This window comes from Choloepus didactylus, chromosome 1 (genome assembly GCF_015220235.1).
Source record: "Choloepus didactylus isolate mChoDid1 chromosome 1, mChoDid1.pri, whole genome shotgun sequence".
NCBI classification, from domain to species: domain Eukaryota; kingdom Metazoa; phylum Chordata; class Mammalia; order Pilosa; family Megalonychidae; genus Choloepus; species Choloepus didactylus.
This window is the reverse complement of record NC_051307.1, coordinates 120,853,750-120,881,047: the sequence shown is the minus strand read 5'-3', so window position 1 is coordinate 120,881,047 and position 27,298 is coordinate 120,853,750. Positions and strand designations below refer to the sequence as shown.

General features: G+C 38.9%; 1 protein-coding gene and 1 long non-coding RNA gene across 3 annotated transcripts in view; one reads left to right on the top strand and one right to left on the bottom strand.

Annotated features, from left to right (window-relative positions):
- The window catches only part of LOC119537937, a 48,719-nt gene extending 46,767 nt beyond the window's left edge, over nt 1–1,952 (top strand). For both annotated transcript variants that reach the window (XR_005217487.1, XR_005217486.1), the window contains one exon: nt 297–1,952. This is a non-coding gene — a long non-coding RNA (uncharacterized LOC119537937). The remainder of the gene's footprint in view (nt 1–296) is intronic.
- A 395-nt stretch (nt 1,953–2,347) lies between these two features.
- Nucleotides 2,348–27,298, bottom strand: part of NCEH1 (neutral cholesterol ester hydrolase 1) — a 76,495-nt gene continuing 51,544 nt past the window's right edge. The window contains exons 4-5 of the mRNA XM_037840561.1: nt 7,752–7,923; nt 2,348–5,918 (exon numbers count right to left, since the gene is read on the bottom strand). Coding sequence (XP_037696489.1) covers nt 5,301–5,918; nt 7,752–7,923 — 790 coding nt within the window. The 3' untranslated portion in view covers nt 2,348–5,300. The remainder of the gene's footprint in view (nt 5,919–7,751; nt 7,924–27,298) is intronic.

Below are 27,298 nucleotides of genomic sequence, written 5' to 3'. Positions count from 1 at the left end.
GAGCGAAAAAACACTTTGGTGGGCAGAGAGGTGAGTCATGTTTTAACAAATGACTAAGGTGATTCCTTTTTGTTTTATTTTACATTGTTCTGAGAATTAATTTTCTGTCAGACACTTAGGAGATTTTTTAAGTCTCCATATATAAAGAAAAATCTCCCATTTTGGTGTATTCTTTCATGAAATATCAAAGAATTTTGATATTTTGAAATATTTCAAAATATTTGGCTTTTTATTTACCTTTTATAAAAAAATTAAAGAAAACTATTCAGTAACCTTTATTTCTTTTTTAATTCCAGATGAAACATAAACAGTGAGCAGGACGGCTGATTGCATCGTCTTCCAAGAGTGCCCTCTGCTGGCAATTGCCTTGAATTCAAAATTCCATTGTAGGCTTCGAAGTTTCATTCTTGGACCAAATGAGGCTTTTAAAGTTTTATTAGAAAGAAAACATCTGGAGGAGAAAAAAGCCTCAGAGATTTTATCTTAAGAATTTAAATAAATATATTATACATCATAGCATGAGGCATAATTCTATACATTGTGGAAAGCAAACTTCGTTTGGCAGTTACTGAAATTGTTTGGGCAAGAAGTAAAGAAGGACTCAATTAGAACAGCATGTCCAGGGATGAATAGAAGGGAATGGATTTGAGAAATTTTAGGAAGTAAAATTGATGGGACTTGGTGATTGATTGAAAGTTGGAGAACTTGAGTTGCTAAGGACAACTGTCACAATCCTGGCTTGAGTAACTGGACAGAAGGTGGTACAATCAAGTGAAACAGGGACTATAGAAGAGGCTGCCGGTACAAAGGGAGAATGTAAATACATTCTGTTTGCAGGGGGTCGGGTGGGGTACTATAGGATGGCCCAGAAAAGGAATCTAGAAGGAGGGTGAGTGTATAAACCTGAATCTTGTTGTGGGGCTTAAAGGACTTTGAATTATTTAATTTTACTTGAAAATATTTAGTTTTTTGTCTTAAGTAACTTTTTTTGCTTTACATAAATTATTTTTAGAAGAAACACATGAAAAATAATATTGTAATTCTTCCAAGGTTAAGTTTTCTGTCAGGATTTATTTATTCAAAAGCATTTTCTGAAAGTTGACTATGCGCTTTGTTCTAAGTGTTGGGTAAACAGGAATAGACAAAACAGGTAAAGTCCCCGTCCAGATGGAGCTTACGTTTAAGCAGGAGAAGACAGAGATCAACCACGTAGACAAACGAATAGACATTTCAAACAGAGGAGTGAGATGGAAAACAGCAACAATAAACAAGGTGATCAGATGGAGAGCAGTTAGGGCTGGAGAGCAGGGTGGTGACTGGCGACATTGGGAGTAATTGAGCAGAACATCTGTCCAAGAAGGTGGGGCTCTCCAAGGAGGGGACATTTAATCTGAATCTTGAGTGTCAACAGTGAACTAGTCATGAGAATATATGCAGGAAGAGCCTTCCAAATGAGAAAACACATGCACAAGATGTCACTAGCCCCTCTCTGTCTAATGACACAAAATGCTTTTGCTGAATGACAGGGCTGAGCAATCCATATGTACCCACTAGAAATTACATTTCCAATTCTTTGAGATTTGGGGAATCTAGTACAGATATCAGTATCTTCTGGATGTTTAAATAGGGAGTCCATTAGAAAATATGGGACACTATAAAAAACAAGAGGGATAAAAAATGAAAATCACAAGAAAAACATTACGAAAACATATTTCATATATTTTAAATGCCCCCAGGGACATGCTGGAAGAGTTAGTGGAGCTCTCCAGCAAAATAGAGCCATATACCAGAGGTTTTGTTGGAGAAGATAAAAGGTAACTAATATTGACTAGGAAAATCTAACTTACTTGTGTGTGACCATTTAGAACCAATGCCAAAGTTTTGTAAACTTCTATGATTCTGACGCAGAATAAGCATAATAAACTCATAATAAAGGTTTGCTTGTCATGACAGGATCAGTTTGAGAGCTTGCCTTCAAAAATGTTGATACTTCTTTGGCTGAACTGGTTCAAGCCCAAACTCATTTGTATTCTGGTTGTCCCTTCTTAAAATATGTAGTTACTTGGCTTGTTTTGAAGGTCCCAAAATAGTCCCAGTGCCTGCCTGGCTCTTGGTTAGTCCAAGGCAGGTTTCCCCAACACACCAGCATATATTGTGTCCAGCCATGAAATGAATTTGATCAGGGAGAACTCTGAGCCTCTTCCCAGTGATTGGAAGGCACTGAGAGTACTCCAGTGGGCAAAAGATTTGGGCAGGATTGTGGCTACCACTTTGGGATACAGAGAAAGAGAGAGTGCTGTCTCATATATGAACCAGAAAATGAAAGAGGGGAAATCAAAGAGGCACATTCCCAGATGGAGCCATTTTATTTCCAAACATGATTCAAAACAATAAATGCTTTCCTATCTCCAGATTTTCCTTTTATAAAATATATTTGCTACTAAAATTCTTCATAAAATCTGCCTTCCCCTTTGCACTGGGAAATAAGCAAAAAGTCAAAGGTTAGAAGACCATGCATAAAATATAATATCCACCAAGATTTATGTAATAAATTCCTCACAAATAAACAAGAAAACATTAAAACTAATTTATACTTCACTGTATTTTGCAGCACTTCATTTTTTCTTCACATGTTCATGTTTATATTTCACAGAGAACAATATTACAAAAAGATTATCAACTTTTTCATAAAATAGCAAAACAAAACAAAGGCATAATACTAAAAAACATCCAATCTGCAGAGAATAAACATTTTTTTCTATAAGAATAACTGAAACAACGAGCCCACCCCAAACCAAAGTATCTTTAACATAAACACTGTAGGCATCCTACAATTTTTAGCATACAACTTTTTGGTTGTTTTAGTTTCTCTTATATCTAATAATTTTCATGTGTCATGATTCCCAACTGTCATTCTAAGGAGAATTTCACTTTAACAAGTTCCAAGGTGGGATACAGTGCAAATCATTAGCCAAATTATTCACATATTTAAAATTTTTAATGAAACTCAAGGATTTCATCAGAAATAGTGGTTGCTCCCTTTTTTTCTTGCACTCATCTGAGACAGCCCTTTAGAGATCTGTAATCTTCTGCCTGTAATCACTATAGGATTTGGTTCACAATTATGGGGGAAATGTCACTTTAAGGAACTCTGTCCATGTATTATTTTCTCTGCTTTCTTAGAGGTAGATGTACCCCAAAATGAGGTCCAAACTTTGGTTCCTTCAAATTTTGTCAAAAAGAATAGCATTATATGAAGAGGGTAGCTATTATAGAGTGAGGACTAAAATCCCAGTTGTCTAGAAAGTAAAATCTTTGCTGAAGCATGTGTCTGTGTATATGGAATTATGACCTACAAAAAATCATCAAAGAAGAAAAGGCCAATATAATTTGCTGGTCTGACAAAATGGTTAGAATTTATAGTTGGAAGAGACCTCATAGATCAAGTAATCCAACTCTCTGGTTTTAGAGGAAAGGAAGAAGAGGTCCAGATATGGCAAATAACTTGCCTGAGTACACTACCAAGTTAGCTTATATGATTATTTTTATACATACACATATGCCCACTGTTGCTTTTACTTCTGTTTTTGTACATGAAATGCTATTGGCCCATATAATGAAAAATAAGTATGCAAGTTTTCATTTTTTGTTCCATTGCCAGAAGTGGGAAAACACCCATCCTTCAAATGAGAGAGAAGGTTCTACTTTCTTTCCACTGACACAGCTATACTGCCTCTCTCTCAGTCCCTAAAAGAAGTGAGGACTGCGGCAGAAATAAGGATGGCAGGAAGGAGGGCCAAGGCACAGGCATCAAATCAGAACCAGAATTTCTTGCTGTGCCAAAGATGTTTCCACTGGCAGTGAAAGCTTTACATACAGTTAAACTTAGGCTGTTGGAACTTCTAGATGGGTTGGAAGGAGATAATGAGGGGACGAGCCAATATATGCCCTTCACCCAGAAGGGTATGAGCTAGTGATCCTCTGACCATAAAGAGCAGAGCTCAGCAGTCTGAGTCTTGCCTAAACTATTACACTACAAACTTAGACAACTTTACTATGTGCAGTCACATTTCTAATTATTCTAATTTGTATATGCATATGAACAACAAAATATTTAGGCTTAATATATAACAGTATTAATAGCTATTTTATCTCTTTCCATAAAATTACATGTGGATATAATTCTAAGGTAATTTTTTACCCTAAGGTAGTTTTTTTCAAAAATATCACTATTTCTAATATTTATTACAGACATTATTTTGAAAAATCCTGTCTAACTACATATATTAACATTAAATAACTTAAAAAAATAAACAGTACATTATATATACCAAAATAGCTCCATTCTAAAGCCATATAAGTGAAAAAAGTTGTGTTTTCAAGAATAGGCCTTCTAAAGGTAATTTTCATAGCTTTAAACTAAGATGAAATGTATTTTCTATGTCAATTGGTAATTTATGTCAGAAGCATTTGTTAATGGTTGTTTTATTTTTGTTTTTACTTGTTCAGTGTTGAAAAATTTATTCTAAATCTACATAACTTTGCTCCCAAAAGGTCTCCCCGAGAGGAGGCATTACCAAAAACAAAACAACAACAACAAAAAAACAAAAACTTAACTATGTACAGACATCCAGTGCATGCAACCTCATATTTTTCAATAATAGTGGTGGAAAATAACTTTCAAGTATCATCATAATCCATCTGGACTCCCGGTAGCTATCTCATAAAATTAACACTCTAGAGGAATAAAATCATTTGAGAAACTTGTCCTTGCTAGAAAGCCTTTGATGCAACTGTAGGAAACAAAAGCAACCGTCCATCCACAAAGAAGGGAGGGCACTCAGTACTCAGCACTAAGCTTAAAGTGCACGTTCTTAATACTCCTTGAACCTGAAGTAAATTCTAACAAGTTGAAAAAGAAACCATATTTTCTTAAGTCATTAAAGGTCACTATAACATCCACAGCTGAAAGAATTTCTTCTGAAAAGAATATCTTGACAGAACCAGGACCCAAAACTATTTCTAGTTCCTACTCCTTTCTGCAGCTGCAGGCATTTGAAGTTGTTTGGCTGAACAACAAGAACAGACAGACTGGCCCACTTTGGGAACCAGACTCAGATGTTTTGCACTTTAAATTAGTCAAGTTTATTTTTAAAAATTAAATTATCATAAAATCTGCAAGGAATAGAGATACCCTAGCTCAGAGTAACTGGGGATGGGTGTAGGTAGGGGGATTAAAAAGTGCATATTTTTCCAAAGCAGGTGCAGGAGACTGAGACACTTTCAGAAACTTTACTCCTTTACAGGTTTTGATCTAGCCACTTGATATAGCTATTCCTAGTCCGGATTCCCACTGAGAAGTTGGTGGGCCAGCTGGTGAAAATCATGCATCCATGGAAGCCATCCTCAAAGTGATCGAGGGTCACCTCCACTCCTGCCCTCTCCAAACGCTTTGCATACATGATCCCATCGTCTCTCAGGACATCATGTTCGCACGTCAGAATATAGGTCTTTGGAAGGTGCTGTAGGACTTCTTGGTCTGCTATGAGTGGGGCAGAACGAGCATCCAGCAGTTGAGGGATCTCTTGGACAATTCTCGTATTGCCCGTGGTCTGCACGACAGGCTTGTAGCTCTTTGTGATGGACGCAGGCAAGAGGGATGTCCAATTTAGACGGGTTCTGAGGGCAGCAGCCTCTCCAACATCAAGTGAGGTGTGATTGTTAACGATCATTGCCTGGATAAAGTCATAGCTGCCTTTGAAGTAGTCCACCCAATACTTCACCATGACATATCGTGGCAGGATTGGGGTATTCACATTTTGCTGATAAGAGGGTGTGTTAAAATCTAAAGCTTGGAGAACCGGATAAATTAAAGCTTGCAGTTTGACCTTGTTTCTTAGGTTGGCATCTTGACTAAACTGGAGAAGGAGAAACATATTTATTTCATTTTGCATGACTCCTTTTACAGAAATCACACCCAATAAAGTAGCTGAATGTGTTACTTTGAATCAGTCGAGGGCACAAGTGTTATATTTCCACCAAGCATCATATTAAGTAATAAAGTTTTAAAAATAGTTGCCCACCCCCCTACCCCCAACACTATATTGAGCTTCTGGATATTTATTAAGAAAGGTACAATGTTTGCAACTCATAATTTTGAGTGAAACCTTAAAAAGTACACACAATGATCTTTGAACCTCCCTAAGAACACTTCACTTATATCTATCTTGTGGCACATAGCACATCTTGCTGGGTTTTATGGGGGAAGTGTGAACTTACTCAGTTTTATAGTCCTTACAATGCCGAAAAAGGCAATCGCATCCTAGTGAGAAAAACTAATCTGCCTCTTCCAGAGGAGAAGGGTAGGAAAAGATAAATGAACACATGATGGGACTCCAGGGGTGTTTAGTAGGACCTCAGAGTATTCCTTCTGATTTGCATTTAACCTTCAAACATGGAGAAGGAATGAAAATCTAAAAAGTACTGGCAATGCACTCTCCGTTCTGATGAACGAGCACGTGCCTCAAAGTGAAGTTGAAATGGGAAAGCGAATCCTCCACATCAGCAGATCTCAGTTCCCCAATGCCTACTCTCAGTGTGAACATATTGCCTCATTTTGTAATTCCAGTGTCTAAAATTATCTATTTTTCATGTCACATCTGAGAGGCAGCTAACTAGGTCACTGTCCTTCATAGGCAATCATATGATCTTCAAGTTAACTTTAGCTATACAATTTTCTTTCATACTCAGACTTTAGAACCCCGTCCCCAAGTGAGATGTAACTGCACCGTAAAAGCAAGAGGAAATGATAAGTAAATCACAGTATTAATATGTACGAAGAATTGTTTACACATCATCTCATTAAATCCTCGCAACAATCCTATAGTCAGATGACATGACCCTCAATTTCCTGAAGCTTAGAGAGGTTAAAGGGCTTGCTCAAAGCCCTCTAGCTCTCAAAAGGTAGGGCAGGATTTGACCCCAGGTCTGAATGGTTTTAAAGCCCATGACGCTCTCTCCACTGCAGCAGGACTTTCTTCTTTACCACATTTGGATGTATGGAGAGCACACTTGCTCATCTGAAGTGGAAAATCGGGTTCTTGATTTCGAGCAAAGGAGAAAGAGGAGATACAGATACTATTCTTAAGTTACTTAATCCAAAAGAGGAAGAAAATGTTGTGCCAAATGTGAATCTTATAGCGCTGCCAAAGAATTTGGGTGTCATTAGGGCTAGAGACGGTTTTCAAAAAATTTAGCCATCTAAAGCTCAGATTAATTTGTAACATAACATTTAAAATGACTAAACCATTTAATTTTTTTTCTTTTATGTTAAAGTAAAAACTTTGGGAAACATTAGAAGTTTTAATTTGGCTCAAAGTTCTAAGTAAACAATCTTAGTAACTGGGAGGGAATTAAGCAAAAATGACCCATTTTGCAAGCAAGAGATGGAAAAAAAGCAGGGGACACTTAATTTCCACGTATATCCCTGAGGAGCAAAGGAGCCCTCTAAAATGTTAGCCCTCCTCTTAACACGGATTCTAATCAGGGCCTTTTCAAAGATTCAGAGATGACACTTCCTTCAATGACCTGTCTTCCTAATTCAAAAAGATCTCAGAGATCTCCAGATGTAATCACCTGGTGACCAGCCCTCCCAGCTAAACCTTTACCATACAGTGATGGAGAATGTGTTGGTCTGTTGGACACTATCATACACCCCTCCCACCACCACCACCTCAGGACAGTGGTGTTACCTGTTGTCCCAGGGCAGCCGCCAAATTCCCACCAGCACTGTCACCAGAAATGGCAATTCTGCCTGGGTCAACCGAATACTTCTGCAAGACTTCCGGTTGCAGGAAATACTTTGTGGCACGTACCACATCATGAATTTGCTCAGGAAAATAAACCTTTGGGACCAGCCTGTATCTGCAAAGACAAAAGTTTTATTCATGTAAGTACTTCACCATATCTTTATAGGCCATTTGAAGTTAAAACTTTAGGAGGAACATGATTTTTTAAAGCCAGAAATAAACAGGTATGGAATTAAACATCCAAATAAACCATTTATTTTATAGCAATCCAAATACTTGATTTAAAATGTAATGATTTTTGTATTATCAATAATCCTTTTTTTAAAATAAATCATCAGCCACAAAACAAAATAAAACAAAACAAAACCAAGCAAACAAAACCCCAAAACACCCACCACTGCCAACAGCAAAATAATAAAAACTTCTAAGTTAGAGTGAGACACTGGTTTTTAAGATGTAATTAAGAACCACAGCAGGCTCTGGAATTTTATTTCTGGAAGTCATTGTTCCGTTCAGAACACCTCTGGGTCAGAAGTGACTAAGCAGCACTAACCACTTTTTCCATATGATATGCTTCATAATTTGTTTGATAAATATAGTAAAATTGTACTGCACTGAAGATGTTGATGCCAGTCTCACATTAAACCCAAGCAATGTATTCACTCACTAGAAGATGGGAACTAAAAGATCAGTTGTTAACCAGTAAAAGGAAAGCCAAGTCTGCCAGATGGCCTAGCGCAGGTCTTCCAGAACACTTCTGGGGCTCCTCCTACTGTGCCAGTTTGTGGGATCAGAGTCCTTTGGGATCCTACTCTGTACACCTAGTGGGTACTCTCTTTAGAGTCTCAAACAACTCTGGTTTTGTCAAATTCCCCACCCATAATATCACCTCATATATCCATGTTGACAGTCTAGGTTTGGCATGTCCTCTCAGTCTCTACTCTCCTCCCGTATTTTATTAATTCTCATTCATCCTTTAAGCCTTGAGGGTTTGGCCTCCTCCAGGCAGCCTTCCTTGATTATAATGCCCCTTCCCTGCTGTGGCTAAGCTGGCTGTCATTCCTGGATACTTCTGTGTATTGTGGTATATCACTGCACTTATCGTCTCCTATTAAAATTATTGCTCCATGTATTTCCTCTAAAGACGGTGTTCTTTGATAGTTGGGACTATTTTATTCATCATTGTGTTCCCAGTATCTACCAATGTGCTGGGCACATAATCATCCAATCAATAAACCTTTAATGAGTATTAACCTACTCTCATTTTTGGAGATTAAGAAACTGAGACACAGAAAAATTACTTGAGTTGCAAAATAAGTAAAACACATCAAAACAAGGTAGGAAAGAAACTAATTACTTAATTAAAATCTAACAATAGTTAAGTCTTAGGTCTTTGGATTTCTATCTTATAATAAGCATATTTGCTACCAGAAGCCAATTTTTTTTTCTAAGCCACTTTATACAAAACTAGCTAGCTGATAAACATAGCTAATAAACATAGTGACACGCAGTGCAGATACAATCAAATGAACAAATATTTGTGAAATACTTTGATAAGTAGTGAATGTAGGCATGATAATTCAGGAATCATTACATCAAAAATTGTAAATGCAACAAAAAATTCCTTTAGTGGTCTGCCTTATAGCAGATAAAATAAACTTTCTAAATTTTTTCTTATTTTCTCATCTTTGGTGATCAATTAATCATTCAAAAATTTTTTTATTTTTCCAGTTGATTTTCACTGAATTGTAAAACTGCTTCTTTACTACTATTAAGTTCATTAATAATGGGTGAAAAGAGTGGGATTACACCATTTTGTCCACGAGGTGGGGCCATCTCACATGTTTCTATTTGCCCCTGTTGTTGGAAGACAGAAGACTGGATTTTTTAACTTCAGTATTTCTGATTTTTACCAAGTAGAATTGTTAATTGTCTCAATGAAATAAAAACAAATGCACTTCATGACTCAAATTGTGAAAACAAAGGCTATTTTCATTATCTTAGCAACATCCTCACATACCACAATAGACTGTTTTCCCGGATTGCCCAGGAGACCAGAACACGTTCCTACGTGCACACATATGTGTATTAAATTGAGTTTTCAGATGTTTCAGAAAAGGTCTCAGTGACTTTGAACAAGGAAAACTGGTAATCTGAAGTACACCCTCTTGCCTCAAATCTTATTAGTCAATACCTGGCTCAGATTGCAGAGTAAAAATGCTTATGATACAAGAGTCTTCCCGGTGCCCTTAAAGATCCATATCCCGCCCCTCTCCCTATTTTGTTCAAGTTGGAAACATTCTCTAGTTTTACTCAATAAGATAGAACACTATTTTTGTAGCCTGGAGAATACAGTAAACCAGATATTTATTAGGTCAACTGGTTTAAGATGATCGTTCAAAGCAGCTTGAAATTGACCTGAGAAGTAAAATAAAAATTGCATAATATCTCCACATGAGATAATATCTCTGTGAAAACTGAGCATCAGGAGGAAACTCCTGGGGAGTATGGCTAAAGAAAGTATGCATTAATATATTTGCTGCCTGCTGCTTGTGTTTAAAGCTAGGTTCCTGCAAAGTACTGAGAGAGTGTTTCAATTTTTTTAAATTTAAAAATTGTAGATCTTGAGTTAAACTGCCTGATGAATTGATACCAAATATAATTTCAGTTTGTCCAACTCAATTCAGGGAGAGAACACTCTGAAATGCCTGCTAGATTATTACTGGGCATACCTCCTACTAGAAGAGCAAAATTTGGTGTAAACTCAAGCATGAGGTTTAATCAATTGAATAAATGTGTACACTTTATAAAAATTATTGTATTCCCACTGAGTGAGACATCTCACCAGGTACTTTACAAATGTGTTTCAATCAAATCTCAGAGCAAACCTGTGGGTTTAAGGAGAACATCGGCTCAAGCTATTGGGTACTTGACTACAATAGCTAGTTAGTGGCAAAGCCAGGATCTGACTTCACAACTGACTTCAAAACCCATGGGTCTTTTAAAATATTAACATATTTTTTTCTGATTACCTCACCAGAGCAGTACAATCACAAAACTGTAGATTTCTGACATCCCAATGTGTCTCATAATTTCAATGACTTTACAATATTCTCAAAAGAAATCACCTAGCATACTGTGTGGCACATAGTATATCTCTAATGCACACTTTCCTTCCTTCCAAGCACAATTTTAAAGGCTTATTATACCATTTACAAATAAAAATAGATGATACAGTACAATCTGTGGTGGTCATATGGCTTTAAAAATATAAAAAAGGAATGTGTTCCTAATCACCTACCTTTCAATCCCATCTCCAAGGGCTCCACAACTCATAGTCTATGCACTAGCTCAGTGATTCTCAACTCTGTATGCAGATTAGAATACTCTTTGGAGCGCTGCGAAAAAACACTGAGGTTTGAGTCCCTTTACAGAATATTTCAATTCACTTGGTCTGGGGTGGAACCAACATCTGTTATATAAAAGAAAAATTCCCCAGATAACTAATGTACAGCCAGGTTCAGATAGCACTGAGTCCAGTCAAATTCTCACTCCTCTCTGAGCACATCTCCCGTTTCCCTCTTCCCATGTACTGTGCCTCTCTCCATTGTTATGCCTTTCCCCTGACACTTCTTCAAACATCCCCATCCTTTAAGTCTCATCTCAAATGTCACTTCTTCCATGAAAGCTTCTGAGCCCCCAAACAAAGGTAACTATTTCGTTGGAGCCCTCAAAGGCTCTCCAACAAAAGGTCCTAACATAGACACCTCAACTTTTTCTAGAAATAGATGGGAAGACATATCTATACACCAAAGAGCTATGGTTTACATCTGCCTGAAATAAGCAGCCCATTTCTGTGATCTATTATTACTTTATTGCCTAGTTTATTACCAGTGACCAAGGAGATGGAGCAATGCTCAGAAAGACTGACAAATTGTTCCTTAAGTCAAAGACAGATACTATACACAAGTACCGAGCTTAGGCAAGCATGAGTTGCTCTAAACAAATGGAGTCAAGCCCTGAATGACATTAGTGCTTTAAGAGTGTTGTAATATGCACTCTGACTCAAATAACCTAACCTGGAAACCTTCTGCTGAGGACAAAGACAATGAGTTCTCATACAATGCCAATTAGGTGAAAGGTAACCGTGTGATATTCTGTAATGAAATTATACTCCTATTAGATTCAGTGGGAGAGATGATAAAGCCTTACCTCTTTTTTAGCTTTATTTTTCCTTTTACCATCTCCTGAGAAGAGCTCGATAGTTCCATCTCGGGAACATAAATAGATTAATATTTCCCATATCTTCAGGAAGGGGGATCTGAATCAGAGTGATAGTTAAATCCATGTTGTGCTCTCTATTTCAGGGAGACAACTCCAGAGGAAACATCTATTTACTTTTCTAACAGGTAGAAGAAACTTTCTACCAAAAGAAAATAGAATAAAGTTGCATTTGAAGGATTGTAAATGGTTTTCCTTTTAGTTTTTTTTTTTTTTTTTTTAAGTAACATATATACTACTAAAATTTCCCCCTTTGTTTTCTTTTAGTTTTTAAAATGTGGTTTGTGCATAAAGGTTTGGGGAGGCTCTTCTTTCTGCTTCTACTTTGAAAAATGGCTCTTGAGATAGCTTTGACCACCGGGCACTCAGCCAGGCAGAGCCAAAATTAGCAAAGGCTTGGCTGATCAGACAAGAATGATGTTCAAAAGAACTGCAGATGCCAGGATATGTCATTAAAGTTCTAGGGGATAGAGCAATTGGGTTGGCAATTGCAATCTATTTAAATGATGTGATACTCAGTGCTCCCTTCAGAGTTTAGGACTTCAGAGACATCTATGTAAATAGGAAGCTCTCCAGAATCTGTTTCATCTAAACTGCTCCCATTCAGATGCAAACCTGGCTTTTGACCTCCAGGGAACAGAAAGCCAGGGCACTCCCACGTGTTTTGGTCTCCTTTCAGAAGCTAAAAATAGGTCCCTGGGGTTCAGGTGTGGGTGGGAGGAGGCTACAGTATCTCACAGTGGTTTGTAGCAGTGTTCTGTAGCTATAGCCGAGGCTTTGTAACCCAAGAGTTAAGAATTAACAAATTATTATGATTACTGAATCATTATATAGACCCCCCCCCTTTTTTTAGAACTTCTAGTATATTGTAGAATAGCCAGAAGTTAATACCTGAATTTACAGAAATTGGCTGAACTTGTCCCAGCCCTTATATATACTTAACTATTGTGATGGTTATTCTAACCTAGTCCCAGCCCTTGTTTATACTTGCTGTTATGACAGTAACCACTCCACCTTCCCTTGTATGAATCCAAAAAAAACCCTAAACTCCTTAGACTCTGGAGGGCAGATTTTTTGGCCCATAGACCATCTGCTCTCCTGCTTTGTGCTTATCGATAAACTTTCTCTCTTTGAAACCGCGGTGCCACAGCAGTTGGTTATTTAAGCACATCCAGCAGAGAAACCTCCCACTTTTGTTCCATAACAGCTTCTTGTAAAACTCCAATTTCTCTCCAGAAATTCTAAAAGCTCATAAACCACAGGGAAGATGTCGATGAATTTATGTCAGTAGAAAAGGAAGCCAAGAAAATAGTACTTAAATAGGTCTAAAAGGAGCAATTCATTAGTTAATTAGAGTGAAGAAAATAAAACAATCTACTTCTTAAAAGAAGCCACAATACTTTCTGTAGTATTAAGTGATTTGTGATGCTGGCCTTCATATTAGTGCCTGAACTGAGTAAAAGGCAAGTTTTGAGCAAATTTTGTTTTTTGGAGGGAAGTCCTGAAGAAGTTAGTCTACTAACCTTCCAGGGCTGCCAGGATGGGGGTGATGAGTGAGGATTTCTGAGAAAGATCAGGAAAAGGCACAAAGGGAAAGTCATAGCCAGGCCATGGTCGCTACGCACTCTTGAGAGTATCTTATATTTACAACTATTTATCAAAATGTGAGTTGTATTTTGCCTCACACAAGCACTGTGGAGTTGTTTCAGCTTGCACTCATCTAATTTTATGAATGAAAAAAATGGAGGCATAAAAGTTCCTCCAGTTATAACTCTTCAACAGCAAACTAAGGTACGCTCTCCAGCTTCTTGATTGTCTACATTTGCAATGTTCTTCTTTACATCTCCGTCAAGTTTTAAGATCTCTATGCATAGCACCACCTGACATTTGGTGGAATGGGAATAGGTGTAACTCACCTACATAAAATGGAGAGTTTATGAGTGCAGTAGAGATCTAATTGAGAGCAAATCACTTCTTGAAATAGTTTCCCACACGCACAAATACAATGTATATCCCACGTACAATTTAATAATATCCAACATACCTAATTTGTTATTATCTTGCATTTTACCTTAAAAAAGGAAATTAAATTTTCCTATTCCCTTATGACTTAAGGTTCTAGTATTATGTTTAATTATGTAAACTAGAGGTAAAAAGTTACCATGTTATAAATAAACTGCATTGAAGTTTATGAATATAAAACAAGACCTCCCTAAATTACAGAAATAAGGATATACCCATGTATCTTATGTATGACAAATCATTTTTTCATTATTTGAACAAATACTTATTGTACAACTAATATGTACTTACTGTGCAACTAATATGTGTAAGAAAGGAATAAGTTTCGTTTTCACATAGAGACAGCATGGAATAAGGGAGGGAAATGGAGGCAAAACCAGTTTAAACAAGCCCCAGACAAAGAGAAGAGAGAATCTGCCTGATGTAAAGAGACATGAGGTAGTATCAGAGGCGGGAACTCACAGCAAAAAAAATAAAAATTTGGGGGGGGATTGGCTAATCAGTTCAAAATCTCAATAATGAGCTAGTTGGCTCTCTGGGATTGGCTGTACAAATTAAAATCTCAAAAGATGAATTAGTTAGTGTTCTCAGATAGGCTGTAACCTCTGTAGTACCCAGTCAATGGGGAAACAGGGGAGGACTTGCGAATTAGGAGTAGGAAATTTAAAGATCGCCATTCTCTTCCTCTGGCGCGCCAGCCTTCCGCGTGTTTGGCTGGACGCCCCATCTTGCAAGATCGTAAATAAATTCTTTTCTCCTCCAGAACCGAGAGAGCGTTTATTCCCTTACAGGTACCACTTTATTTCCGACAACTTGGGGGCTCGTCCGGGATCCAAAGCTTCGGAGGGGGACCCCCGAGGTGGACAAAGGGAAGGCGCGCCCCGCTGATTGAGCGGTCTCGGACTCCGCCATTGGGGGCTCATCTCCGGCAGCTAAAGGGCCCGAGACCAGATGCTTGGATCTGCCGGTTGTGGATGAGCAAAGGGGGAAAAGAAAAGGCCTGCCTCTGGTTAACCAGGCAACTCCGTGCACGGACCAAGGTAAGGAAAGAAATATTATATTACCTTGGTGGTTAAAGCATTCTGAGAGTCTGGGGCTGATCCTGAGGGAAAGATGCCCAAACAAGACTCAGAATGGGGACATTCTGATGAGCCTAGAGCTGATCCTAAGGGAAAGATGCTCAGGCAAGACTCAGAATGGGGAATAGAGGCAGTCAGCCGGCCGGGAATAAAGGGAAGGGGGTACCTTTAGGGTCCCCGGGGAACATTCCTATAAATAATCCATTGGGAAACATGTTAAAACATTGGGCTAAAAGTAATTGGACCAAGGGAATGGGTAAAAGAAAATGATCAAATATTATTGTTATGTTTAGACAAAAAAAAAAAAAAAAAAAAAAAAAAGGCATTTTGCTGCCAAATATATTCTGGCCAAAATATAAGGCAGATAAGAGTTGGCTTTGTGCTGACCTCGTGTGTCATGTTAATAAAAATAAACCTTTTTCCAAGGCAGAATTGAACTGTGCCATGTGGTGGCTGCAGGGAAAAAAAGAAACTAAAACCTGGGATAAGCATTCCCCCACCTTATGGTTTCCTCTCCCCCACTGGGGCGGGAACCATTAAAGCCTGAGGTTTTGGTGGAAGCAGTCTATGCCCCCAGGCAATTGGAGAGCCAGTTAATGCTGACTGCTCCAGTAATTACAACCCACCATTCTTAAACTCTGGTTTATGTAAATATCCCTTTCTTGGGAGAAGAAAGGGAAATGGGAAAGAGGGTGGCTATGAGAGAAAGAGAGAGACTGCATCCACCTAAAATAAAATTGGCTGTACCCATATCCCCAAAGAACGATGAAAGTTGAGGTCTGAAGTCAAGTGGTCTCAGGCTGGGAGAGTGGAGTGGCCCACATGCATGAAAACGGTGAGTTTGCCCTGGGGGTTGAGGGTGGGCCTTCCGCCTCAATGCTCTAGAAAAGTTTTGCCGCCTCAGGACCCAGAGGGTGGAGCACATTCCCAGGGGAATGGGAAAAGCCTGGCTGCCACCCCACTGTTCAGAGAAGGTAGAGCCTTTACCCCGAAGAGGCAGAGTCTGGGTGGCACCCCGATGTTTAAGAAGGGTGGGGCCAAAAAGGTAATCTCCCCAACATCACCCCAGACTTTAAAAAGAAAAGGGCTGCCACAAAATCCTCTAAAAAGCTCCCACTCCCTCAAGCCCCAAGAATACAATGTCATTCTGTTAATAACTCAGACTTTAAAAGGTCAGCTATATAAAGGAATTTTAGCCTAATATTCAGAGAAGATCCAAAAATCGATGAATGGCTGAATAAGCCATTAGAGGAAATATTCAGAGAGTCAACAAGCCAGGGAGGAAACAGACAAAAGTGAGATAGAGAAGTAATTGGAGCAGTTTAAAAAAAAAAAAAAAAAAAAAAAAAGAGGAAGGAAATTTGTAGCATGGGGTTTGTGTGATTCTCTATTCATATACTTATGTGGGGCTAAACAGGTATTAATAAATACATTTACATATTTTAGTGTGCTGTGTAATTAAGTCTAAGGCATGTGGAAGCTACATTTAAAGTCCCTTAATGTGTGTATCAGGGTATACAGGAAGTTATATGCACATTTTTTAGGACTGTATTTGGATGCATTCTGAGAGTTAAAACTTCATGAATCTAATGGGAGTTTAAGTTGTATGTTTACACAGGAATGTGGGAAATTTCCTGTGTACTCATCTATAGTAAACTGAAGCTATTTCTTTGTGTCTTTATAGCATATACTAGTTTGTGTGTACTCTAAAGCTGGGCAATTGTGTGCAGTTTCACAATAGTGTGAAAAATGAAAAAAAAAAAGTGAGAAAAACTGTGTAAAAGTTTTCTATGTATGTGTAACAGTAGTGTATTGGCTATACATGCTTGTAAATGGGAATGTATGTCTGTTTCGTATGGTTATGAGTGTGTATATAAGTTATATGTGTCTGTATTCCAGATATATGAGACTGTGTATTCTTGTAAAAAGCAGAATAATTTTTCTGATATATTTTGGGCAAAAGCAAAAGGTCCGTACTCAAAGTGCAAGTAAAAAGGGTTTAAGGTTCACTAAAGCTGAATTAAACAAACTTAGAACAGTGAATGGTTCATATCTCTTCCCAGGTCTCCATTTGGTAATGCCAGGTTGCTATCTTAACATTAAGTCTAATAGGAATAAAGACACCACATATATTGTCAAATACTACACACCAAGGCTTGTCCTCCTCTCCCTGGAGAGTGGGTTTTTACTCATCTAACAGCAAAACTTGTGTGTATGTTCAGGGTATGCATATATGTGAATCACGTATATTCAAGCATCACTAAACTAGGTGTACTAAAAACTGAATTTTAAGTTAGCATTTAAGAGTGGTAAGCCTTTTTATCTTAGGTTATTGTAAATTATTGTTGTCCTTTAGTCTAATTGTTCTAGCCTGAAATGTTGGTAAGTTCTTGCTGCTCTTCATGCACATGACTTCAGGAGTGTCTGTACCTAAAGCAGGTATTAGCAGTTTTACACTAGGGGAGTCATTAGAGGGGTGCAAGCCATGTGTAATTTAGTACTTAGGCAATTACAAGGTGTAGGCCTTTGGTTTTTGGTTTGCCTTTCCCCAGGAGGACTGGAGAGCTCCCCTCCCTAGACACAAAGGATCTTTTTTTTAAGAATTATATACTGGCCTTGTCTTCTACTTTATCATCTCTCAGGCACCGTGGACTGCTGGCTCAGACCCCGCCTCTTGAATTTGCTGCCCATCGACATCAGCCTGGCAGCTGGGTTCTGATCCAGTCGTGGAAAGAATCCAAACTTCAACCGATCTGGGAAGGACCCTATCAAGTCTTGCTGACAACTGAGACGGCAGTCCGAACAGCAGAAAGAGGCTGGACTCATTACACACGAGTGAAGGGACCGGTGCCTGAACCAGACGATAAGTATCCAGCAACTCAACCTGAATCCTGGAAAGTGACTCCTACCTCAGATCCCCTAAGGATCACTTTAAATAGGCAACAGTTGAAAGAACATACTAGGAGGGAGGAAGGGCTGGATTAAACCCTATGTTTGCATTGTGCTCTGTGTATAGCTTAATGATGAAATTGCTTATACTGATCATAATGTTCTATATTCAAGGAGTAACAGGTTCTGCTAAGCTGGTTATAAGTGTAGTCAAAGGCTTAAAGTCTCAAACTGTACAATTTGATGTCTGTCAAGTAATGAGCTGTAAAAATCTAAAACATCAGCAACAACTGAGGGAGGAATATAAGCATTTATGTAAGGAGACTGTTCAAATAGAAAGCAAGATTGTTGGGGGGCGAACATTTGAGAGTATAACTTATGAGACACCTAACCCCTGTTATTCTTGAAACACTGCTTGGTGGACCACACAGTATGAGGGATGGGTCTTACCCAGGTTGGAGGAAAAACCATTAAGGGAAACTTGGCTGGAATTTAACTCTCCAGTACAAATTGACCCCAAGGTCATTAGAATACTTAAGGCCAAAGGCTTAAAGCAAACCACAGAAATAGAGACAGGTTATGGAAATACAAATGCCTGGGTAGAATGGGGCAAACATACCATCCAGAGTCTAAACAGAAGTGACTGTTATGCTTGTACAACCAAACAACCCACTGTTCAGATTATGCCCTTCCCCTTGGGGATGAAAAAGCATGAAAGGGAGTTTAAATGTATAACACTCCTCTTTCAAAATGCTACTCCTGGTGAAAGTTGTAGTACGTTGTCCTCCCTTTTCCCTCCAGTCCAGAAGGGAAGTGTCAAAGCCATACCAGCGTCTCACCTTGGTCCCGAAAACCACTCTGCCTGTCTCTCCAGATGGGAAGAAGGGCTCCAGGATCTTGGTACCATGGCTTTGTGTACACAGGTGTGGAATGTGAGCAAGGATAGTACTGGCAACTTCTCCAGCCTAACTATACCCCGAGCAGACCTCTGGTGGTACTGTGGGAAGGGCATCCTCTGGCCAACACTACCTGAAAGGTGGGGAGAAACCTGTGCTCTGGTTCAATTGGCTATCTCATTTACCCTGGCATTTGAAAGTAATAAGAAAGTACCAACCCAAGGCAAAGGAGAAAAGAAAAATGTACAAAGTGTACCTAGTTCCTTCAATAAAAAAATGTTTGTAGATAGTATAGGGGTTCCCCAGAAAGTTCCTAATGAGTTTAAAGCTAAAAATCAATTAGCTGCAGAATTTAAATCGTCCTTATTCTGGTGGGTCACCATCAATAAAAATGTCAATCATCAGCTAAAATTTATCAACTATACCAGGAATGTCATTAAAGAAATAGCAGAACAGTTAGATGCCACTAGCCGAATGGCATGGGAAAACAGAATGGCCCTAGACATGATGCTAGCTGAAAAAGAAGGCGTCTGTGCTATAGTTGGGGAAAATTGTCGCACATTCATCCCCAATAATACCGCACCTAATGAAACTATCACCAAAGCCCTACAAGGCTTAACAGCCTTATTTCAGAAACTAGAAAAGAATTCTAGCATTAACAACCCACTCATAGAATGGTTGAAAAATTGGTTCGAGAAATGGAAAGGAATTGCAACATCTATTTTAATTTTCCTTATCATTCCAGCCAAAATGTTTATAACAGCTGGGTGCTACATAATCCTGTGTGCTCAAAGGCTAGTTCAAAAAACCCATCAAAACCACTAGAATCAAAAATAAGAAAGATCCCTATGATGAGGAATGTGAAAAAGCCCTTAGCAAATTTGAGAATCTAAAATGTGAAAACTAAAAGTGTTTAAAAAGAAAGAGGAGGGAATCTGTAAGAAAGGAATAAGTTTCGTTTTCACATAGATACAGCATGGAATAAGGGAGGGAAATGGAGGCAAAACCAGTTTAAACAAGCCCCAGACAAAGAGAAGAGAGAATCTGCCTGATGTAAAGAGACATGAGGTAGTATCAGAGGCGGGAACTCACAGCAAAAAAAATAAAAATTTGGGGGGGGATTGGCTAATCAGTTCAAAATCTCAATAATGAGCTAGTTGGCTCTCTGGGATTGGCTGTACAAATTAAAATCTCAAAAGATGAATTAGTGTTCTCGGATAGGCTGTAACCTCTGTAGTACCCAGTCAATGGGGAAACAGGGGAGGGACTTGCGAATTAGGAGTAGGAGATTTAAACATCGCCATTCTCTTCCTCTGGTGCGCCAGCCTTCCGCGTGTTTGGCTGGACGCCCCATCTTGCAAGATCGTAAATAAATTCTTTTCTCCTCCAGAACCGAGAGAGCGTTTATTCCCTTACAGGTACCACTTTATTTCCGACATATGTAAAAATAGTACAGTGTTGGAGAAGCTACTGTGTAGTAGTCATGATTCTTACCTATAATCAGAGGCCTTTATCTACCTCATTTGTTGGGTCTGTCTCCAGACCTTTAAACCAGCACCAGTGACATGAACTGAGGATTCCAATTCCTCGTTCTTGCCTCATGTGAGGTGATTCCATTAACAGGGCTGGCTCCAATCTTTGCCTACCATCCTCCTTGGAACATAACCTTTCCTAAAGCCAGAATCCACGTGAACTTCTGTGAGCCTTGAGGACTGTGACCCAGCTGGCCTCATACAGCCTCTCTGAGATGGAATTCCAGAAGACCCACAGGTCCACCATCCTGAAGACCCTCAGGATCCTACTTTATTTCTGTTTTCCTCAGTCATCACCAGAAGCATTAAGTCCTTCCATTTGTCTTCTATCATACTTCATTACCTTAAGGTCCTAGGCCTCTTCCTTTCCCTCCACAACCTTCTCATTACACTGCATTGAACTTTCATGATTAACTCACTTTGTTGAATGAAGTTCTGGTCATCCTTAGGGTCTCAGTTCAAATGCAACTTTCTTTAAGAGGCCTTTTTTCACCCTTCAAACTATATAAGATACTACCAATTAAATGCCTTCATTTTCACTTACCCTTCTACTTCACATCACTTAACAAACACATAATCCTTTCAAGGTTTGTTTTCTTATCTAGATTGCAAATTCCCTGGAGGCAGGAGTCATATCTGTCTTACCCACACTGTTATGTCACCAGAATTTAATACAGTCACCGCCACATAATGTTTCCAAGGTAGATCTAAATGTACTTTTCAAGAGAAACATCATTAACATCTGATGTTGCTTTATCTTAACTGGAGTACAGGTTACATCGTTCTTTATAGGCTGCCCTGGAATCCTAACCATCTCACCTCATTATTTCTGCAAAGAAAAGTGCTGTAATTTCCAAACACATGTTGATAAATAAACTCGTATGCTGAACCTTTTGTTTTATGGGATAGAACACCAATTCTCTAGACTTAACTGATTCTTGTGACAACTCTCTGAAGTCATCAGTCCAACTCAAAGTATATTTACTTAGCATACTACGCCTTGCACTGAGTGCTGGGAACCTAAAGGAAATAAGACATGATTTCTGTTCCCAGTAGCTCACATTCTGGACACAAAAGAAGGTTTCCCAACCCCATTTTCCACATGAGGTTGAATGACTTGCCTGAGGTCACATGATCCATGAGCAATGGTACTTGACAGAGAGGCCTCCTAGTTGATAAACCTCTGGTTGCTACACTGTATAGATTAGGCAAAATGGAAGGTTAAGACGAAAGCAGTCCATTTTATGGTTTAGTTCTTCTGTGAAAAAGTCCTCTTAAAAACATCTTATCTACCTCACTGTGTTTTAACATAAACCTAGACTTCAAAGAACACCTAACTGGTTTTACTTGAGACAGATGCTAACAGGAGGAAAGGGAATGTAGGAAGAGGTTAGGGTGTGTTGTCGACTGCTGATATTTAAGTCCTAGAGGGTAAGGCCTGGGTGGGTGAGTGCCAAGTAAAGCAAGCCCACCGTTCCTCTTTTTCGCAGGCCTCCAAGAGGCTGAGGCTACAGTGACAACCACTGAAGGGGCCCAGAAGCTGGTTCCCTAGCACTGAGCTATAGGGCTTTGCCCATAATAGGGCGGCAGCTGCTTAAACAGCGCCTGCTTTCCTCTGGCCAGTCACCCAGACCAAGTGATGCAATCATTTTCTTGAAGGTTCCTGTGTTACAAAATTGCACTGAGAACCCTAAGTTAAACCATGGGCTATGGTTAATAATACAGTTATAAAAATGTGCTATCATCAATTGCAACAAATGTACCACACAAATAAATGCAAAGTGGCAATGATAGGGTGGTTGGTGGAAATCCAGTATTTTATGCATGATTCTTCTGTAAACCCACAACTTCTCTAATTAAAAAAATATAATTGAGATTATGACACCTTCGAAGAAGATGAGAATGTGGACAAATTTAACAAAGCATTTAAAAAAATGATCTTAAAAATGTTCAAGGAGATGAGGGAAAGGACAGAGAAAGAACTAAAGGATATCAGGAAAACAATGAATGAACAATATGAGAGTCTTAGTAAGAGAGAGAAATTTTTAAAAGGAACCAAACTACTGGAGTTGAAGACCACAATAATTGAAATGAAAAATACCCAGGAGGGTTTCAAGAGAAGATTGCAGCTGGCAGAAGAAAGAATCAGTGAACTTGAGGAGACAATTGAAATGACTCAGATTGATGAGCAGAAAGTAAAAAGAAATATTAAAAGTAAAAATAGCCAAAAACAGCTATGGGACGTGGTTCAGTTTGCTAATGCTGCCATTATGCAAAACACCAGAAATGAATTGGCTTATATAAAGGGGGTTTATTTGGTTATGAATTTACAGTCTGAAGGTCATGAAAATGTCCAAATTAAGGCATCAACATGAGTACACGTTCACTGAAGGAAGGTCAATGGCATCCAGAAAACCTGTTAGCTGGGAAGGCACGTGGCTGGCATCTGCTGATTCCAGGTTGTGTTCCACACCTCTCTCAGCTCCTGTGATTTCTTCAAAATGTTGCTCTTCGGGTGTGTTCCGGTTTGCTAATGCCATGTAAAAAATACCAGAAATGGATTGGCTTCTATAAAGGGGGCTGATTTGGTTACAAAGTTACAGTCTTAAGGCTATAAAAGTGTCCAAGCCAAAGCATCAATAGTAGGGTACCTTCACTGGAGAAAGGCCATTGACATCCGAAAAACCTTTGTTACCTGGGAAGGCACGGGCACATGGCTGGTGTCTGCTCCAGGGTTCTGGTTACAAGATGGCTTTCTCCCAAGGCTTTTCTCTTTAGGCATCTGGAGGAATTCTCTTAGTTTCTTCCAGGCAAATTCCAGACTAGCAAAAGTCTACTTTCAATGGCCGTCTCTAAAATGACTCTCTCGGCTACAGCAGCACTGAGTTCCTTCTGTTTTTCAGCTCTTTTATATGACTCCACTGAGAGCCAGTGATTATATACTTTGGATTCATTTTATGGTGTCTGGATATATCTCAATAAATTATATTTAAAAAACAAAAACAAAAACAAAAAATACTTCTTAACAAAGAAAAGTCCAGGACCAGGTGGCTTCACAGAGGAATTCTATCAAACATTTTAAGAAGAATTTAACTCCAATTCCATGCAAACTCTTCCAAAAAAATTGAAGAGGAAGGAACCCTCTCCCATTCTATAAGGCCAACATCACCCTCATACCAAAGACAGATAAAGATACCAGAAGAGGCTGTCACCATTTTCTTAAGCTTCAGCCTGCCTGTGCACAGCTGGACAATAAAACTCCTTCTGATCGAGTTTTCATCTCCTCTTCTTAATTGAAAACCCTAACATTATTGGTATCAAAACCCAGGACCAAGAAAAGAGATTAAATCTCTATCAGATGGGTCAGAACCACTTGCCTGACTCTAACACCCACCACTGGCAAATCACCTTAGGGTAAGGAGAAAGCATGGTCTCTCTCTCTCCGGCACTCTATTTCTGTGTTGTCTGGGACAACATTCACGGGAATCCTAGCACTAGGTGAGAGCTGCTTCTGTCGGGTCCGGGACCCTAGGGGTGAGTAGGATGGTGGGATGCCTCCATCCACTCCCCTATCACTGCACTGGAGCTTGGAAACTCTCAAGAGGGGATGCCCTCTTGATTGTTCCTAAGCTTAAGAGCTGGGATTTCTCCTTACCCTATAAACCTCAAAGCAGGATAGATCTGAAACCTAACAAGCTCATTTTCTATTTTAATTCTGCCTGGCCACAATATCCACTTGGCCAAAAATGGAACCCTTGATCCCCAAGTTCTTTTAACCTTGACAATTACTGTCAGCATCTCGGCAAGTGGAGTGAAGTCCTACATGTCCAGGCCTTTCACAACCCATGCAGGTGCCCCTCCTCTCTCCCTCTCTCTCTACCCCTCTTTCTGCCAGACTTGTTCCACTCATCAAATCCTTCTCCTCCTCCTCCTCCCAACTCTTTCTCCAGTGCTTCTAAAACCTTCTCCTCAATTCTCCTTGAGCTCCCCACCTGGATTCATCCCCCAGCCTTTGCTGTGCTTGGTGCCCACCCAGCCCTGCAGGAGCTCTTTGCCACTGCTGCTGCCACTCCCCACCCCTGCCAAGGCTGTAGCTGCAGCCTCTGCAATTCCCTTCCTCCTCCTCCTTACGCAGCCCCTCCTAGCCAAGCTGAAACTGCTGTTAAACCACAGCCAGTAAAAAGCCCTCCCCCAGTCTCTAGATTCCACCTCAGGGTCTCAACCTTTCTTTTCTTCCTAGAGAAGTACCCCCTCCTTAGGTGATGTTGTCTGACTCTTTATTCTACTTTAGGTTAATGGTATCTTTCCTTTTGTCACCCTCTAGCTATCAAGTTTTTTTGTTTGTTTGTTTGTTTGTTTTTCTCTCTTTCTCTTGCCTTTTTCTTTTGCCCTCTGTCTTCCTTGACTCTTCCTCTGTCTTTGTGGAAGAAATGTCCTTATATAGAGAGTGGCAATGGTGCTGAATACATAAATACGTGACTATACGGGAACCAACAACTGTTTACTTAGGACAGAATGTATAGTGTTTGAACAAAACCATCTTAAAAGAAATGGGTTGATGAAGAAAACTTGAGGGCACTATATTGAGTGAAATAAGATAGACACATAAAGGCAAATATTGCAGGGACTCACTGATAGGAACTAATTATAATATGTAAACTCATAGACATGAAATATAAGTTACCAGGATATAGAATGAGGCTAAAGAATGGGGAGCGGTTGTTTATTATGAGCAGAATGTTTAATTAGGGTGAACTGAAATATTTGGAAATGGATAGGGGTGATGGCAGCATGTAATGAGAATAACTAACAGTGCTAAAAGGTGTGTGAAGGTGGTGGAAAGGGTAAGCTCAGAGTCATGCATGTCACCAGAAGGAAAGTTGGAGGTTAAAAGTTGGGAATGTATAAAACAGTGAATCTTGTGGTGGACAATGTCCGTGATTAACTATACAAATATTAGAAATCTCTCTCATGAATTAGAACAAATGTATGTCACTATAACTAGAGGTTAATAATAGAGAGGCATATAGGGAAAAATATACACCTATTGCAAACTATATACTACAGTTTAGTAGTATTTTAACATTCTTCCATCAACAGTAACAAATGTACTATACCAAAACAATGAATCAATAATGGAAGGGGGGGCATGGTTAGGGGTATGGGAGGATGTGAGTTTCCTTTTCTAAGTCTTTGTTTCTTTTCTGGAGTAGTGAAAATGTTCTAAAAATTGAAAAAAAAAAATAATTGTGTTGATGGATGCACAGCTGTATGGTGGTGCCTTGGGCAGTTGTACACTTTGGATCTTTGGAGAGTTGTATGGTATCTGAACAATCTCAATAAAAATAAATAAATTAAAAAAAAACCCAACTCTGCCCTTTTTTTCTCTCCTATCTCAGAAATGTCTTCCGGTGCTATGCTAATCTCTAGCCTCACAAACCTGAGGCTACCCTACTATGCACTTCATTTCTCAAGCCACTTCTGATATACCCCACAAACTCCAAATGTTAAAACCTAATCCCCAAACTCCAAAAACCTAGCCTTCAAGATGTTTAATAATAGAAACCTGGAGCGCTTTCAGCAGGAGCCGGAGAAAACAAAAGCCAAGACTAACTCTAAAAAGCGGGTGTGTCAATTACTAAACTTAAAGAAAAAAATCCTCAAGCCCTGTCTGCTTTGCAAACAGTGAAGTCCCTGAAAGTTTGACTACTCTCAGGCTCCAGTCACCACCATCACGCTGACGAAACCACGGGTAACGCTATCTGTCACTCACAGGTAAAACTATTTCATTCCTTTATTCTCCAGGCCACTAACCTGCTTCTCAGTCTCTATTATGGGAATAAGTGGTATAATCTCTAAGCCCCTACAAACCCTCCACTACCTTATGCCTTCCATAGTATACCCTTTTCTCACTCCTTCTTAATAATCCCAAGATGTCTCACCCTATCCTGTTAAAAAAATTATGTATTCCTGTTTCAATAATGCATTAACTAAAGTGTTTTAAGTATTTAGCATTATTCTAACAAGTTTAATTTTAATGGTAATAGTATGTTATAAAATGCTTGCTTAAGAACAGTCTCCAAGTTTGTTTTAATAACTTAAATGTATAGGGTATGAAAGATGTTTTATTAAAAGGAAAAAGAAAGTAGTTTATTTAAAGATGTGAAACAAAACCTAAAATAAATACAGAAAGTTGCAAAAAGTTTGTGAAAAGGGAAGTTTATTTCTGTGGCCAAAGTTAGAGAATGGTAAAAACTAGTGATATCACTGCTTAATAATAAAACCTCACAACTTAAGAAGTAGTTCTGCAAAACAGAATGGCATTTAAATATTCTAACTGCCACCCATGGCAGTACTTGTGCTCTAATTAATATTTGATGTGTGTATGTGCCTAATAATTCACAACAAAATGAAACCCATGCTCTTAATCATATGCAAAATCACATGCAAAGTATTAATCATTTATCTGATAATCCTTTGTTTAAATAGTAGCACTCACTAACTTGGCTATAGTGCCACTTATTAATAGAACTCCTGTCCATATGTACTAGTTACCTGTACTTTGTTATTTATTACATTACTGCTGTAGATTATAAATGCAAAGTCTGTCCTATAGTCAATGCAAACTGTTGTGTGGGGGTAAATTGTGGCAGCCCCTGGCCTGAGCAAAACAGGCCTGCAGAGCTTAGCGCACAGCAGTCTGGATAACCTAGGCAGCTAATGCTTAACCTATCATCTTTGTAAGCCAGTAAAGAGATGATGGTAAATTAACCTTAAAATACAACTTTAAA